Here is a 17,913-nt window from a genome sequence, read left to right on the forward strand (position 1 = left end):
GGGAAGGCAGGAAACCGCCGGCGGCCGCGGCACCCAGCTGCCACAACAGGGTGCTGAGCTGGGTGCTGAGCACTGGGCGCACAAGGCTGGGCACCTGGCAGCATCTTGCACGCAGCAGCGTGCAGCACCCTGTGCCACACGGCATGGTGCACCAACATGCACTGCGTGCCATGGTGCGGGCTGCAGCGTGTGCGTGTGCCAAACACCATGGTGCAATGTTCACCACGCACCGAGGGCTGTGCACCACCGTGCACCAAGGGCTGTGCACCATCATGCAACAAGGGCTGTGCACCACCGTGCACCAAGGGCTGTGCAGCACCGTGCACCGAGGGTTGGGCACCAAAGGCGTGCAGCACCGTGCAACAAGGGCTGTGCACCACTGTGCACCAAGGGTTGGGCACCATCGTGCACCAAGGGATAGGCATCAAAGGCATGCAGCACCAAAGGGTGCACAGCACCGTGCATGGAGGTTGTGCAGCACTGTGCACCAAGGGCTTGTACACCGAATTGTGCACCACAGGCTTGTGCAGCACTGTGCACCAAGGGATGGGCACCAAAGATGTGCAGCACCGTGCACCACAGGCTTGTACAGCACTGTGCACCGAGTGCTTGTACACTGAATTGTGCACCAGTGGCTTGTGCACCACCATGCACCAAGGGCTGGGCACCAAAGGCTTGCAGCACCAAAGGGCGCACAGCACCGAGCACGGAGGTCGTGCAGCACCGTGCACCAAGGGTTGGGCACCAAAAGGTGCGCAGCACCATGCACCAGGGGCTGTGCACCACTGTGTACCAAGGGCTGCGCACCAAAGGTGTGCAGCACCATCCATCAAGGGTTGTGCACCGAGGGTGCACAGCACCGTGCACCAAGGGCTTGCGCACTGAAGGCGTGTAGCACTGTGCACCAAGGGCTGTGAACCACCGTGCACCAAGGGCTGTGCATGGGATCCTCACAGCTCCATTGTCACCTACAGTGTCCCCACAGCCCCTGTGGGGTCCCCACAACTCCATTGTCACCTACAGAGTCCCCATCACCCTCTTGTCCCCTACAGCGTCCCCACGTCCCCCTGACACCCCCACCACGCAGATCCAGAGCCAGGTTGTCAGAAAGGGCTTCTTTAACCCCTAAAAAAGGGGACAATGGGGGGCAGCGGGGGGGGCACCCATGGGTGGGGGGCACCAGCTCAGTTTGGACATCCGAACATGGTCATGGACTCGGCAAACTCAACAAAGTCCTGGCAGAGGGGCTGCAGTTCGGGGTCCTGACAGGCCTCATCTGAGGGCCATGCCTCCAGCCACGTGTCCTTGCCGACCAGGTAGGAGAAGCTGGTGACAACGAGGGGACAGAAGGGGACATGGGTCAGAAGGGGGTGGGAGCCTGGGGGACATACAGAGCGGGGGTGGAGGACAGGGTGCACAACCCTGTACGAGACACTGGAGAATCTCGGGGTGAGGTGGGGTAGGGAGGGGGGAACATGCCTGCGTCCTTGGGTGTCAGTGTCCCCATGTCCACAGGTCTCTGTGTCCCCATGTCCCATCTACCCATGTCTTGTGTCCCCCAGAGAAGTGTCCCCACACGTGTCCCCCCATGTCCCATCTACCCATGTCTTGTGTCCCCCAGAGATGTGGCCCCACCCATGTCCCCACGCTCCTACCGGTTGCCGGTGACCCACAGGTCGGTGGCCAGCCCCCAGAGCAGGTAGTCCTGGCCAAGCTGGAGCCTCAGCGCATCCCGGCAGTGCTGGTGGCTCACGAACGTCCGGTTGCTTTGGGCTGAGACCTCGTCAGTGCCTGTCCCGGGGGACACACCGGTGACATGTCACCCCCACCCCAACATGACAAGGACACCCATTTTGCCATGAGACTTTTGATCCCCAGGGAGCCACTGGCATCCTTGGTGGCATCACCCCACTGGTGTCATCAGCTATGGGTGGCACCAGTTCCCTCCAGTTTTCCCCATCACCCTTGGGTGTCTTCACCCCACATGGGTGACACCAGCCCTCATGGATTTCCCCAGCACCCTTGGGTGATGCCAACCCACGTGGGCATCCCTCCCCAACGGATGTCCCCAGCACCCTTGGGTGACGCCAACCCACGTGGGCATCCCTCCCCAACGGATGTCCCCAGCACCCTTGGGTGACGCCAACCCACGTGGGCATCCCTCCCCAACGGATGTCCCCAGCACCCTTGGGTGACACCAACCCACGTGGGCATCCCTCCCCAACGGATGTCCCCAGCACCCTTGGGTGACGCCAACCCACGTGGGCATCCCTCCCCAACGGATGTCCCCAGCACCCTTGGGTGATGCCAACCCACGTGGGCATCCCTCCCCAACGGACGTCCCCAGCACCCTTGGGTGACGCCAACCCACGTGGGCATCCCTCCCCAACAGATGTCCCCAGCACCCTTGGGTGACATCAACCCACCTGGGGGCCCACAAGCCACCCCAGTGACACCACCCACCTGAGTGTCCCTGCTCCTGGCTGTCCCCATCCCCAGGTGACCCCCACCATGTCCCTCAGGGTGGCCTTGTCTCCCACCCCTGGGATGCTCATACCCATCTTGATGACGGAGACAATGTTCATGATGTAGTTGTCATGGGACGGCGTCACCTCCTGTGCCACCAGCTTCACCTTGTAGACTGGGGAGGGGGACATCTCCATGTCACCCTCACCCCTAGACAGCACCCCCACTCCAGGGTGTCTGGGGACCCCTCTGTCCCCCTCATGTCCCTTTAAACCCCAACCTGTCCTTCTTGTCCCTCCATGTCCCCTACTGTATCTCCATGACCCTCATGCTCTTCTACGGCCCTACACATCCCCACCCACACCCTTGATGTCCCTTCTACATCCCACAACCCCCACCCCCATGTCCCTCACTGTCCCCCGTGTCCCACCGTAGTCAACTCCTGGCTCGCAGGCGCGCTCGATGCGCTGGTTGACGGTGATGGGGGCCTCCTGCAGGTGCCGCCTGAAGCAGTTTTCTGTGGGGACATGGGGACATGGCCATGACAAGGTCTGTTGTGACAGTGGCATGTCCCACCATAGCAGGGACACGACTCCATCCCCATCACAACACGTCCCATCCTGTCCATGACATGTCCTGTCATGGTAGGGGTGTCGACCCCATCTGTCCCCATGTCTCCGTGTCACCTTCGGCACAGCGGCACACGTCCCCGTAGCAGATCTTGCTCAGTTTCCCACCATCCTTGTCCGGATGGTAGAACCGGGTGCAGCGGTCATCTGCAGGGACATGGGGACATCAGGGGACACGAGGTGGGTGGGGGTGGGGGACACGAGGGGAAAGGACCAGTGGAAGCCATGGGGACAGAGCACTGCTGTGTGGAGGGGGAGGGACAGGAGGGGACACAGAGGGAGGACATGGTGACAAGATCATCAGGGACATGGTGGGACAAACAGACGGGAGGGGACACAGAGGGAGGACATGGTGACAAGATCATCAGGGACATGGTGGCACAAAGAGACGGGAGGGGGCACAGAGGGGACTTTGTGGGCGTAGGGAGCACAGAGAAGAGCGTGGGGAGGGAGGGGACCCGGGGGTGACATGAGGGGACCGTGGGACACACCGATCTTGTAGTAGCTGTAGACGGTGACGGCCGCGGGCTGGATCAAGCCCACCTGGAATTTCTGGTGGGCCTTGAAGGCGAAACACTCCTGGGCGCTGTGCGAGATCTGGGGACGGGGACACGGCGGTGGCAGCCAGGTGGGATCCAGCACCCCAACGCCCACCCTGTCCCTGTCCCCAGCCGTGTCCCCGTGCTGTCCCTATGTCCCCCCATGACCTGGAGCCATTCCTGTCTTGGACCTATCCCTGAGACCCTTCTCCTCTGTCCTCATCCATGTCCCCAACTTCATTCCCACCTCTGTCCCTGTTCCAGTCCCTACCCATGTCCCCAACACCACCTGTGTCCCCATCCCACCCCTGTCCCAGTCCTGTCCCCACCTGTGTCCCCAGCTTCATCCTCATCCCTGGTCCCATCCTGTCCCTGCCCACACCTCCAACTGCATCCAATGTCCATCCTGCCCCCCCCCCCCCATCCCTGTGCCATCTCGTCACCATCCCTGTCCCATCCTGTCCCTCTCCCCATTCCTGCCCTATCACGTGCCCACCCTGTCCCATCTTGTGTCCCCCACTCCCACCCCCCACCCCCGTGTTTCCAACCTTGTCGAGGTAGATGACGACGTTGCTGCGATCTGCATCCACTTGGTCAATCTCAAACTTGGAGATGTACCTGTCCACCCCCTCCGTGAGCTGGGGAAAGGAACACGGTGACAGAAGACACGTGGGGACACGTGGGGACACGCAACCGTGTCAGGATAGAGGGATGTACAGGCACAGGGACATGGCGATGATGGCCACAGGGGACACACACGTAGCCATGGCAGGACGCAGAGGACTCAAAGAGACGTGGGGACACACGGGGACAGTGACACCAGGGGACACATGGCCATCCAGAGAAAGGCAGGGACCCAGGGATGCAGCAGCAGAGGGGGATGTGGGGACACAGTGACACACAGGGACACATGGGGGTGTGGGGACACAGCAGGGGGGTTACAGAGATGTGGGAACATGATGGCACAAAGACGCAAGGTCCTTCGTGTCCCCTGGGTCCCCCCACGTGTCCTCACATCCCCACACTCACCCTCTTCAGGTCCTGGAGGTCAGGCATGAAGCCTGTGAGCATGGAGACATCAAGGATGGACATGGTGGCATCCACGTTGTCCAGGTGCCTGTGGGGACAGGGTTGAGGCCATCCGCCTGTCCCCAGCTGCCCTACTGCCCCCAGCACCCCCATCCCTGGTGTCCCTGTTCCCAAGAATCCCTATGTGACAAGGTGGGGCTGAGCCCTACTTGTTCCCAACGTCCCCATACGTTTCCCTGATGTCCCTGTCCCCGGTATCTCCATATCCTCCCTACCTCCAATGTCCCTGATGTCCCCCAGACCCCACCCTGTCCCACCTGGTGCAGATGGTGATCTTGACGGAGCGGATGATGCCCTCCTCTTCCCTGCCTGTGGGGGAGACATGGGGGACATCGAAGGGGACATGAGGTGCCATGGAGGGTACACATAGAGGACGTGGGGAGGGGACATAACGAGGATACCGTGGGGACACGTGGGCAACTGACCTATCTTGACGTCATCCACCTGTACCTGCAGGTCAAAACTGTCACATTTGTTGTCCTTTTCGGGGACCTTGGCATTGTAGACTGTGACCACTGTCATTGTCCCCTTGCCCGTACCCTCCGCCTTCACCGTGAAGTCCTCGTTGAACTTGGTCTGTGGGGAGAAGGAACATTGGAGAGGGAGAAGGACAGGGACAATCCCTGGGAAGGACACGGAAGGGCCAGGGCATCCTCAGCCATGGAGGTTTGCAGGAACATGGAGGGGACATGGAAGGGACAGGGACATTCCAGGACATGGAGGGGACAAGGAAATCAGAGGCCACGGAGGGACATGGAAGGGGACAGCAGGGACATTCCAGGACATGGAGGGGACAAGGAAATCAGAGGCCATGGAGGGGACGCGAAGGGGACAGCAGGGACATTCCAGGACATGGAGGGGACAAGGAAATCAGAGGCCATGGAGGGACACGAAGGGGACAAGGACATTCCAGGTCACAGCAAGGAGGGGACAAGATCAGCCTGGGACATGGAGGGGCATGGCAGGGACATCCCAAGCCTTGGAAGGACACAGACATGGAGGGGACATGGAAGGGACACCCGAGGCCATAGCAAGGGGACGAGGTTGTCCCAGGACATGAAGAGAGACAGAGGGGACAGGGTCATCCCATGGACAGCAACAGCAGGGCGAGCAGTGCTGCATCCCCATGGTCCTGATGGTGACAGTGACAATGGTGACGAGGGGTGCTGGTACCTCGGCGCTGCGTGCCACCAGGGCGTTGCGGTTCTCGATGCGGTAGGTGATGGCGCTGGCGCGGCGTGGCAGCAGCACCGACACGTCGAGGTTGAGCTCAAGTTGCCGTGGAGAGTCCACCTGGTACTGGGCCAGTGCTTGGAATACCAGGATGGTGGCCTACAGGGACACCTGTGTCACCAGGGCTTGGGGACACTGTCTAGAGCACCCTCAAAGCCCCCTGGGTGGCCCTCACTTGGAACCCTTGGGGGTCTTATGGAGCAGACATGTCCCTGGGGATCCCCAGGATCTGGAGATGTCCCCCAGGGACAGGCCTTTTAAGTTTTCCAAAGCCCTTGAGATCCTGTGGGACCAGGGGTGTTCCCCAAGGATATGCCGTGTCCCTGGGGTTCCCAAGGGCCCTGAGGTGACCCCCAAGCCCTCAGCAGGTCCCACAATGCCTTTGGGGTCCCATGGGATCAGAGGTGTCCCTCAGGAGACACAGATGTCCCTGGTGTTCCCCAGGGCCACAAGGTGACGCCTTCAACCCCCATCTTTTTGCCCTGCTTCCCCACGGCAGCAGGTGCCAGGACAGCACCCATAGGTGCCAGGGTGTCTGTAGCCCACCTGAGTGGATCCATAGCCACCACCAAAGTAGTTCTGCTGAGCAAGCCAGCGGGCCACCGGCCCAGTCAGCTCCGGCTTCTCCATCTGCAGCAAGGCCAGCAACGCGTAGGATGTCCCCTCGATGTTGTAGGTCCGGGCATTGCGTTCCTCCCAGGATCGGCCCTCTGGGGTGACATCAGTCCCTCAGCACCCTCTAGGGATGACTTCTCCCTCCACCAGGATCCCATAATTACCTCCCCCCGCCCCCCATTTTGTCCCCTCTGGTGAGACATCACCTTTGGAGAACTTCATGAGAACTTTCTCGCTTTTGAGTTTCCCTGCCAGGGCTAAGGCGTAGGAGGTCAGGGCCACCGTGTAGGGTCGGGCCAATGACTGGTACCTCCGGGAGAGGTATTCACTGGCTCTGTGGATGCCCATTTCCAAGCTCTGGGCAGAAATGATGGTAAGTTTGGATTCTCAGGTGGCTGCTATAAGGGTTAGGCACCTCGTCTTGAAGCATTGTCCTTCCGGGACAGGTGCCAGTTGTCAATCATCTCCCCATGTGGGGCTGAGGATGGGGCCACTCACATTGACATGGTCCTTGCAGATGTCCCGGGATTCCAGCAGAGCAATGAGGACAAAGGCTGTCAGTGACACCTCGGGCTCGGCACCCTGGTAGCCTCCCTGCGTGACAAAAAACCTCAGGATCATGGTTCCACCTCAAGTTCCGTCTACCCAACACCCATCCCCGTCACCCAACATAGTCCTTTCCTCACGGCTCACTCCAAAAGCCCATCCTCATCCCAACAAGTCTTTGGTCATCAGCAGGGACAGGGTTTGGACCCCTTCATACCACCATCTCCTTATGGATGACAGGAGCATCTTCTTGGAAAACCCCATCCGGCTGCTGCTTCTCCAGGATGAGCCATTTCACAGCACCACAAATCACCTCAGGTTCAATGTCCGTCAGCTTAATGGCCATGGCAAAGACTTTGGCCACATAGGCTGTCAACCTGGGGAAAGGAGGAGGACCTTAGCATCACGTCCAACGCTGTCGCCCAGAGGTGAGTGATGGTGGCAACGTGACCCTCACCAGGTGCTCGATGCGCGGCCCACAAAGGCGGCGTAGGAGCTGTCAGGTTTCCGGAAAACAATTTGTTGGGTATAACCTGGTGAGAAGATGATGGTTGGCCAACGTAAGGAACACTCAAGGGTGGCTTCAGGCCACCAACTGGCTCTGGAGCACATCCCAGTGCAAACCAGTAGCTCTAGAAATCCCCAAACCGGTAGCACCCAACCAGTGCCTTCTTCAAAGGTGCAAGTTTCTTCAGCACCTTGGGTGATGGTGACATTTTGCACCCCAAGAGAGGAACCCAGAAGATGCTCCCACCCTTTTTGATCAAGTTGATGGCCTCAGCCCGGCGGTCAACACCGAGACTTTCCCACTGCAATGTGCTGTCCAGGTACTGGGTGGCGATGACAGTGGGGGTCAGCCCGATCATGTTCTGCTCCCCGCAGCCCGCTGGCGTCACGATGAGGTGCTTCAGCTTGTCCCCATCGATGGCCTTCTCCACCATGATGGACACCGGGTTGCCTGGAGCAGAAGAAGGGGGAGATGTCACGCCAAGGTTGTCCTGCCCCCTCCCAGCTCATCCCCACGCCTGTCCCTTCTGCTCTCACCTTGGATGCTGACTTTGGTCTCCGACTCGGTGTTCGGAACGATGTCGGACAGGTTTGCTGCCTTCACCTTCTCTTCCTGCACACCATCTGTGGGGCAGAGAGGCCAGGATGGAGATGGAGGATCCCAAATCCTTCATGTCCCCCCACAAACCCTGAGGTGACCCAGCCTTGCCCCACATCTGCAGCAGGATGTCCCTTGTCCCTCAAGATGTTCCTGAGCCATACCAGGATGTTCGTTCTCCCCTGAGATGCCCCAGCTCCAGTGGGATGTCCCTTGTCCCTCAAGATGTTCCTGAGCCATACCAGGATGTTCGTTCTCCCCTGAGATGCCCCAGCTCCAGTGGGATGTCCCTTGTCCCTCAAGATGTTCCTGAGCCGTACCAGGATGTTCATTCTCCCCTGAGATGCCCCAGCTCCAGTGGGATGTCCCTTGTCCTCCAAGATTCCCCTGTCCTACCCTTGGTGGTACATCCTCCACCCTCCAAGATGTCCCAGACCCACAGTGAGACTTCCCTTGTGCCCTGAGATGCCCCAGATCCTTCTCTCAGTGTCACCTTGACATCCCCAAGACCAGCTGGGGTCACTCACTGATTCCTTTCACCTTCGGGTCCAGCTCAACTATCTTCACCGTCTTCTCCAACCTCATCCCTTCAGGCTGCAGAGGCGAGAGTCCAATGCTAAAGGCTGGACTGGTTTTGGGTCCCCCCTTCCCAGCCCTTCTACATTGTAGAGAAACGTGTCCCAGTATAAACCAGCGCCCCCAAGTCATGAGACGAACTGGGAGAGCCCCAGGAGACCACAGCTGAGCATCCTGGGGGTGGAGGATCCTTCATCCCTGGGCACCAACACCAGGATGAATGTGGAGACAGGGATCCTATGCTGGAGACATCTCAGGGATGGAGGTGGCACCCAGTGGTGGAGATACCATGAGGAGCAATGGACAACTCACCACAACTTTGAGCTTCTTCTTGACGCCGTCAGCCACTTCAGAGTTCCTGACAGCTGCCTTCACCTCGACGTCGTGCAGCCCCAGCTGCAAGGGGACAATGACGAAGGGCACGGCCCACGATGACTGCGGTTTCAGCTTGAGGATCTGCTGGTAGCGCGTCTTGGAGGTGGAGGCGCTGCACAAAGCTGGGTTGTACATCAGCTCCACGCGCACCTGCAGTGTGCAAAGTTGGCTGTGGGGTTCAGGTGGTCACAGACCCCTCCCCAGAAGCCCAGCCAGATGTCCCCTGCCAACCTGGATGGGGTGCAACCAGTAGTTGTAGAGGATGGCGCGGATTTCCACCTGCTCGTTCCTCACCACGGAGTAGGGCAGGCGGAGGTCGATGAAGAAGTTCTTCATCACCGTGATCTCATAGGGGTCCGCCACACACAACCCTGTGGGGTGGCCCCAGGGACGTGGGGTTCAGGTTGATGGACTTGCCGGGCCCCTCACGTCCCAGGGACATTCCCAAGGCTTTTGGAGATCCTTCAAGTCCCACGGAGTCCTCCCAAGGCTTAGGGGATCCCTCAAGCCCCAAGGACTGCACCCAAGCTTTGAGGGATCTCCCCAGAGTTTGGGCCACCTCTCCAGTGCTATGCACCCCTCAAAGCCTTTGGAGATCCCTCAGACCCCAAGGAAACCCACCAGGTTTTAGGGGACCCTTCAAGTCCCAGGGACTTGAGGTTTGAGGGATTTCTTTGATCCCCAGGGACACCTTCCTACTCCACGACCTACCCTTGCTCTGTGAGAGGCTGACGGCCAGGACCTCCCACGTGGTGATGGAGTCCTTCAGGTACACAGGCAGCGTCTTCGCGGAGATTCTGGAGAGGATGGGAACGACCAAGGGAGTCACAAGCGGCCCCAAGTCAGGCCAGGGAGGTGTAACCAGCCACCAAGCTGGAGGCAGCGGGGGAGGTGCCATAACTGGTCTCTAAGCTGGACCAGGAGGACACCAAGGTGTCACAGCTGGTCCCAAGGCAGCACCAGCGGGTCATGGGTGGCCCTCGTCAGGACTTGGAGGCGGGGGGGAGGTTGGGTCATGGGTGGTCTGCAGGCTGGGCAAGGCAGCACCCAGAGCTGAACAGGGAGGAGGTAACGGACCCCACGTTGAGCCATGGAGTGGAGGGGTGGTGGGACAAGGGCACAGGTCTCACCCCAGCTCATTGGGCCGCTCCGTCAGTGACTCCACCTGCCACAGCCAGCTCTCCGGGAACAGGCTTCGGGAGGTGATGTCCTTGTCGGCCAGGAAGATATCTTCTGCCTCGCCTGGGTGGGGGTGGCAGCATCCCACTCAGCTATGGCCTCAGGAGCCCAACTGCTGGGTGAAGCTACTATGGCCCCATCATCATCCCACCACCACCAAGCATCTTCTAGACATCAACTTTCACCCAAGCGTTGCCCAAAACTCATCCGAGCATTGCCCAAGGACAGAACAAGCAATGCTGGAGGTTCACCCAAGCTTCTTCCATTAATGCCACCATCACCCCACCACTGCCTTGTTTTCACCCAACTTCCAACCCAAGCAATGATGGAGGTTCACCCAAGCTTCCTCCATCAACCCCATCATCACCCCACCACTGCCCAGCACCACCCTTGTTTTGCCCAAATATCTTCTAGGCACCAACTTTCACCCAAGCGTTGCCCAAAACTCTTCCAAGCATTGCCTGAGGACAGTGCAAGCAATGCTGGAGGTTCACCTGACCTTCACCCAAGCTTCCTTCATCAACCCCACCACTGCCTCGTTTTCACCCAACTTTTCAACCCAACTTTTCAACCCAAGCAATGCTGGAGGCTCACCCAACCTTCACCCAAGGTTCCTCCATCAACCCCACCACCACCCCACCACTTCCCAGCACTTGCTTCGAGCCAGCTCGAGGTAGAGCTCGCGCTGCTTCTGGTCGTAGATGTCCTTGATGTATTTGCAGCAGTCGAGGAAGGCTCGGATGCAAGCTTCTCCATCCTGGATGTAGTTGGTCCGTTGCTCACAGCTGTGGCCCATGGGGTTTTCCTTCATGCCGTCCTCACAGCACTTGCGCAGCGCCTTGTCCGCGTACTCCGCCGCTGCCAGCACCGAGGCACCCAGCTAGCACCCAGTTCCAGTGGCTGGAGGGCCACCAGGGACCGGGGACACTGGTATTGACTGGGACACGGGATGCTCTGATGTTAAATGGAACATGGGACAATCTGGTGTCCCTCGGGGACATGGGACAATCTGCTGTCCCAGGGGCACAGGACATTCCAGTGTTCTTGGGGACATGGGGCACTCCCAGTGCCACCTACCCTTGGTGCCTTTGTACTCGAGGAGCTGCAGGGAACGGCGCTTGCGTTTCGCAGGCTGGGGACACTGGACCTCTGGTGACAAAGAGGACACAGGTGAGGACGCCGTGGTGTCACACCCCAAACCTGGGTGTCACTGCCCCTTGACATCAGCTGTGACACCCCAAATCCCAGGAGATACATCCCCCATCCACACTCCCCCTTCCCCAAGGTGCCACCCCCAGGTTGTCCCTGTCCCCAGAATGTCCCCTACCTCCTCGCTGTGGTGTGGAGATCCTCATGTTGGTGACCAGGCTGAGGCCAGCATCAGCAAAGACCCCCACGTTGTCCTTCCCACTGCCCGGGGTGCAACCGATGTCACTTTTTTCCACTGTGTCCCAAAACTGTGACCAACAGGGGACAACAATGAGAGCCACTGCCACCACCCAGGGACAGCGAGGATGGGGACCTGGCCACCCACCTTGGACTGGGTGATCCTGTTCTTGTTGCTGAGGACGAAGACGCCCTTGTCCACGGCCACCAAGCCCACGTAGGCGTTGTGGTCCCCCTCGATGCGCAGCCGCATGGGTGTCCCCGGTTCCTGCACCCGCTTGTCATTTTCAGTCGCTGCCGTCACCACCAGCTGCCAGGGACAGAGTGGGGGGTGGGGCTGTCTGGGTCATGTCCACAGGATGCCCCCCCCCAAACCTTCATCACACCCCCAAGAGCTGCCCGAGGGGGGTACCCCAACCCCACAGAGGGCTGGAGTCCTCCAGGAGTAGCTGATGGTTGTGTCCTCCACCGTGGAATATCTGGACGATCAATGGGCCAACCTGGACCACACCAAGCCCCCCCCCCCCCCCCCCCCCGAGACGGCCAAGCCCCTCATGGACCATCCAAACCACACAACATCCATCGTGGGGCAACCTGGACCACACCAAGGCCCCCCCTCCATGAGACGGCCAAGCCCCTCACGGACCATCCAAACCACACAACCTCCATCATGGGCCAACCTGGACCACACCAAGGCCCCGCCCCCCCAAGACGGCCAAGCCCCTCATGGACCATCCAAACCACACAACCTCCATCACGGGCCACCCAAGCCCTTCCAAGGGCCAACCCCAAACCCTTCAAGGGTCACTCCAGCCATGTCCAAGGCCCAGCCAATGTCCCCAGGAACCCCCCACGACCCCTGGGACAGTGGGGCCACACTCACAGTGCCCATGCAAGTGTCCTTGACGTCAACCCAGACAGAGTCAGCAACGATCTCACCGGGCATCACGTAGTAGTAGGCCACGATGCGGAAGGAGGGGATCAGCTCAGCTGTCACTGGCAGCGTCATGGTGACCAGGCTCTGGCCGGCCTCATGTCGTTGTCGCCCCACGCGGACGATGCGTCCCTTGCTCATGATCTACGGTGGGCAAGGAAAGGTAGGGTTGGTGGGCACCTCGACACCTACGTCCCCGGGATGGGGGGCAGTTGGTTGGCAGAGGCCAAGGGCTCTCACCAGGTAGGTGAAGTATGGGACGGAGTCACGGACGTTGTTGCTGTTGCTCTTGAGGTGGAAATTCACGGGGAGGTTGTCCCCAGCCTGCAGCTCGGTGGCTCCCACGGCCAGGTGGAGGAAGTTTCCGGAATTAGCCTGGCTGTGGTAAGCTTTGGCAGTCATCTGGCGTGAGGCTTGGCGTTCAGGTGGCAACCCCGCCTGGTCCGTCCGCACCTGTGACACGGGGGACACAGTGGCGCTTGGTCAATGGGGTGGACCTGGGCAGAGGTCAACATGGAGGTCTTGGCCACTGTAGAGGTCTTGGATGTCCTGGTCCTTGGTCAACGGTGACCAGGGTGGCCCTGACCCGTGGCCACCACAGATGTCTGGGTCATCCTGGTTCCCCAATCCTGCTGTCCTGGTCCTTGGTCAATGGTGACCAGGGTGGCCATGATTCTTGGACACTCCAGACATCTCAGACACCTTGGTTTTCTCAGCAACACCAACCCTCACACCACCTCACCCCTGTCCCCAGCCACCTCGGCCACTCCAGTTCCAAGACCACCCCAGTACCTGTCCCCACTCACGGTGATGGGGACGGTATCCTTGTTGGCCGGCATGTTGAGGACCAGCTTGGCTGTGCCATCACGCTGGGTGGAGACGAGACCCTGGAAGCCATCGGCCTTGACGGTGACACGCGCAGCCGGGGACTCATCTGGGTTAGTGACGTAGACCTACAGGGGACACGATGTAATATGAGGACATGGCACCAGGGACATGTCACCTAGGACCATCCAGGTGACACAGGGACAGACCATAGTCCCCAGGCCCCCTCCAGGTGACATGACATGGGGACAGAACCTGGTGGCCAAGTCTCCTCCACCCACAACCCCCCGGGCTTGCCACATGCCCATCCCGATGCTGGGGACCCCGGGACCATGGAGGTCCTGGGCCAATGCCACCGCTGTCCCCAGGTGCTGTTACCATCAGGTTGAAGGGCATCCCCGGCTTGAAGTACTTGGGGGTGCGGGTGAAGTGGATGGTGTACGGGGACGTCACGATGCGGATGCCGCTGCGCTGCGCCTCCACCATGTCGCTGCCTGCGGTGGCCACGGGGGTGGCCGTGTCACCCGGCATCATGGCAGGACTCCCAGTCTCCACCGGGGACAGCCCTGCCTCACCTTGGGTGGCCCCACGTCTCCCCATCCTTTGCTGTCCCCAACCCCACGTCTCCCCATCCTTTGCTGTCCCCAACCCCACGTCTCCCCATCCTTTGCTGTCCCCAACCCCACGTCTCCCCATCCTTTGCTGTCCCCAACCCCACGTATCACCGCTGTCCCCCACATGCCCCCAGCTGTGCCCCCACCCACCCAACTTCAAGACTACCACAGAGACATACAGCGCACGGCCCCATGCATCCCTGCTGTCCCCACCCACCCCAGGTCCCCTGTGTCCCCTGCGATGTCCCCACACACCTGACTCAGTGAGGACGGTGACGGAGACGTAGAGCGAATGTCCCACCAGCTCCTGGGGGTTTTTGAAGCGCTGCCGCAGTGTGGCCATGGACAGCACAGCTTCCCCGTCCCCGTCCGTCACCTGCAGCGCCGAGTCAGTGGGACAGGGGACAGCCACAGGGACCAGGGTGGGAACGGGGACAAGGGGTGGCAGGGCGCAGTATGAGACGGGGGTGGGGCTCAGCAAGGGACTGGAATAGGGACAGGGGTGGGGACAGGGACAGGGGGACCTCGACACGCCGCAGGGAGTCGGGGATGCTCTTCCTCTCGTCATCCACCATCACACCAAAGAGGACGAAGGCCGTCCCGTGGAGGCGCTTCCCGTACAGGTACCTGGGGACAAGCCACCAGTGTCACCGTCAACCCCTGTCCCCACGTCCCCGTCACATCCATATCACTGTCACCCTGCATCCCCACATCCTCTTGTCACGCAACCCTGTCACCCCATCACCACGTGTCCTCATCACTCCGTCACTCCACGTGCCCGTGTCCCCCACACCCCCATCACCATGTCCCTGTCCCTCCATGTCCCCGTGTCCCCCCTGCCACCTCCACCACCCAGTGTCCTCCTCACCCCATGTCCCCACACCCCCATCACCCTGTCCCTCTCCCTCCACATCCCCATGTCCCCCTGCCACCTCCACCACCATCCTCCCCACCCCATTTCCCCACACCCCCATCACCCTGTCCCCCTGCATTCATGTCACCCCCTCCCCCCTGGGGACTTTCTATCACCCCACACCATCACCCATGGGGGTTTGACCCCCAGAACGAGCAGGTGTGGGGTCCCCATCCCACCTGGCGGTGATGGACACTCGGAAATCCTCATTCCGGTCGATGTAGAGGAACTTCTCCTCCGGCTCCAGGACCACCTCAAAGCTCGGCAGCACTGGGAGGGGGGGACACCCAATGGACCCAGGTGTCCAGGAGAGGGACAAGGGACCTGGGCATCCGGGGTTCCCCACCCCCACCTTACCATACTCCTTGACTTCAAATTGGGTCGTGAAAGCCTGTTCTGGTGAGTCTTCAAATTTGGCCAATATCGTCCACGTCCCCAGGCTGGAAAAGGCAGAGGACAGGGTGAGGGGACTAGCCCAGGGTCACAGATGTCCCCAGGCCACCTTGGGGGGTGGCACCCACCTGACGACCTCGGGGAGGTTGTGGTTGAGTGAGAAGATGCCGGTCTTCATTGGAGAGGACACGGGCACTTGCTTGATGATGATGTTATCGGGTGTCTGAAGGGACACGAGGTGGTTAGGAACAGTGGCATGGGTGGCTGTCCCCCCATGTCCCTGTATCCCCAGCTGGCACCCACCTTGACCTCCACGATCACCGTCTTGGACACAGGCTTCATGAGGTGGCTCAGAGCAAAGAGGCGGCAGAGCACTGGGAGGGGACAGGGGGGACAAAGTGAGCAGGGGTGGCATGGGGACGGCCAGAAATGGGTGCTGGGTCCCAGTGGAGGTGCCATGGGGGTGTCCCCAAACGGGTGCTGGACCCCAATGGGAACATCAAGGGGGACATCATGAGGAGGTCCGCAAATGGGTGTTGGACCCAGTGCCTCAAGGTGCCACCAGCGCCCCAACATGCCATGGTGAGACCCAGCACCCCAAGGTGCTGTGGAGGTGGCCCAGTGCCCCATGGTACCACCAGCATCCCAACATGCCATGGTGAGACCCAGCACCCCAGGGACACACCGGTGGAGCCTGGAGTGTAGATGGGCTTGTCGGTCTGCAGGAAGATGTGGCCACTCTGGCGTGACACCAGCAGGACCTTCTCCAGCGTCACCGAGGCCGCCCGTGCTGTCACTGAGACAAACTGCTTCTCCCCCGCCTGCGGCAGGGACTTGGCCGACACCTGCGGGGACAGAGGACACCTGGTGGCACCTGCACCACGGGGACGGGGCAAGGGACACCAGATGACACCCATCCCCAGGGAAGGGGCTGTGGGCGCCAGGTGACAGTCCCCAAGGGCTCCAGGGTGACCATCATCTAAGACCCAAGGGTGACCATTTCCAAGGACCCCAGGGGTCACTGTCCCCAAGGACCTGAGGGGACTATCCCCAAGGACCTCAGAGCCACCATCCCCAAGGACCCCATGGTGACCGCCCCTCACACACGTCCCACCAGCCTCGTGGAGATTCTCTACTGTCTCATATATGGTTGAACCCCATGGTGACCATCCTCCCCCATGTCCCACTGCCCCCTGGAGATTCTCTGTCTCATATAGGGTTGAACCTCATGGTGGCCATCCTCCCCCACGTCCCACCAGCCCCATGGAGATTCTCCACCGTCTCATATTGAGTTGAGCCCCATGGGCCACCCTCCACGGGGCGGTAAGGGGCAGTGACTGGCTGGGAGATGACACAAGGGTGGTGACATACCTTGATGGTGGTGGTGGCCAACATGCCCTCGGCGGGGCTCAGCGGCACACGAGTCTGGTAGAACACATGACGCTTGAGGGGAAAGTCCTGCACCAGGATAGTGGCCTCGGTCTGGGAGTTCAACCCTGGTGCCTCCAGCACCACCTGCTCCTCCGTCTCCAGTCGCAGCACCGCTGGTGTCACCATCGTCACCCTGGGGACATCAGCCATCAGGGGGGGTTGGGTTGTCACACACCTCCCCCCCCCCCCCCAAAGTGCTCTGTGGACCTCACAGCACCCAGGCCCCCCCAAGTCTGTCCCCCTAGCACCCTAGGGACCCCCGAATCTGTCCCCCACAGCACCCTGGGGACCCCACAGCACCCTTGGGCCTGAAGGAAATCCCCCTCTGCATCCCAGTATCCCCCCTCTGCATCCCAGTATCCCCCCTCTGCACCCCAGTATCCCCCCCCATTGCCCGCCACCACCCACCCTTAGGGGGGTTCTGGAAAGGGGGATTCCATCTGAGGTGGGGGTCCCAGTCAGGGGGGTGGCAGTTGGGGTGGGGGTCCCAGACATGGGGGGAGGGGGGGGTCAACTGAGGGTGGGGGATCCTGGCCATGGTGGGGTCCACCATGGGGGTTCCATCTGGGGCAGGGGGTCTTGGTTGAGAGGAGGTCCCAGCCATTAGGGTCCAGCCAGGGTGATCCCATGGGTGAGGGGATCTCAGGGGGGATCCTAAAGTGGGGAACCCAGAAGAGGGGATCCAGTGGGTGGGTGGGGGGTCCCCTGAGTTTGGAGTCTCAGAAGAAGGGGTCTGGTGGGTGTGGGGTCCCAGTGGGTGTGGGTGTCCCATAGGTGCATGGGGGATCCCAGGGTGGATCCAAAGGTACGTGGGTGTCTCAGAAGAGGGGGTCCAATGGGTGGGGGTGGGGGTTCCTGGAGGGGGGGGGGGGGGTCCCGATGACTCACATTTGGGCATGGGTGGGGGCCACATGCAGCAGCAGGAGACCGAGGAGGAGGGGCAGCGCCGGAGCCCCCATGGCTGTAGAGGTGGGAGGGACACGGAGACGGTGGATCTGGGGGGTCCCTTTATGGTGGTGGCGCTGGTTAATACTGGTTAATGGGTAACCAGCACCCAGATGGGGG

General features: G+C 60.7%; 1 protein-coding gene across 1 annotated transcript; it reads right to left on the minus strand.

Moving 5' to 3' along the window:
- Positions 1-1,100: 1,100 nt before the first annotated feature.
- On the minus strand, positions 1,101-17,872 carry C3 (complement C3). Its single transcript, XM_055699950.1, has 40 exons — positions 17,737-17,872; positions 16,789-16,981; positions 16,103-16,262; positions 15,721-15,791; positions 15,546-15,640; positions 15,382-15,464; positions 15,204-15,294; positions 14,636-14,738; positions 14,367-14,487; positions 13,876-13,991; positions 13,479-13,625; positions 12,913-13,125; positions 12,622-12,816; positions 11,887-12,048; positions 11,680-11,809; positions 11,430-11,501; positions 11,010-11,210; positions 10,304-10,415; positions 9,885-9,970; positions 9,405-9,544; positions 9,111-9,323; positions 8,750-8,816; positions 8,162-8,248; positions 7,872-8,075; positions 7,575-7,650; positions 7,335-7,494; positions 7,070-7,165; positions 6,778-6,928; positions 6,503-6,666; positions 5,897-6,055; positions 5,149-5,299; positions 4,981-5,032; positions 4,664-4,751; positions 4,183-4,272; positions 3,587-3,692; positions 3,153-3,242; positions 2,897-2,983; positions 2,558-2,641; positions 1,656-1,791; positions 1,101-1,326 (listed from the first exon to the last, which is right to left on the minus strand). Exons 1-40 carry the CDS (start codon positions 17,805-17,807, stop codon positions 1,185-1,187), a joined length of 4,965 nt encoding a protein of 1,654 aa, XP_055555925.1. The 5' UTR covers positions 17,808-17,872; the 3' UTR covers positions 1,101-1,184.
- Positions 17,873-17,913: the final 41 nt, after the last annotated feature.

The sequence above is a fragment of the Falco cherrug genome (assembly GCF_023634085.1).
Source record: "Falco cherrug isolate bFalChe1 chromosome 11 unlocalized genomic scaffold, bFalChe1.pri SUPER_11_unloc_3, whole genome shotgun sequence".
NCBI classification, from domain to species: Eukaryota; Metazoa; Chordata; class Aves; order Falconiformes; family Falconidae; genus Falco; species Falco cherrug.

What these genes read in the sequence shown, in the direction of transcription:
- C3 (XM_055699950.1), bottom strand. Translation starts at nt 17,807, where the DNA reads ATGGGGGCTCCGGCGCTGCCCCTCCTCCTCGGTCTCCTGCTGCTGCAT. An exon ending in ATTTGAAGTCAAGGAGTATG is followed by an intron (nt 15,295 to 15,381) that starts GTAAGGTGGGGG and finishes CCCCCCTCCCAG; the next exon opens with TGCTGCCGAGCTTTGAGGTG. An exon ending in CTACCTCGAGCTGGCTCGAA is followed by an intron (nt 10,416 to 11,009) that starts GCAAGTGCTGGG and finishes ACCCCCACCCAG; the next exon opens with GCGAGGCAGAAGATATCTTC.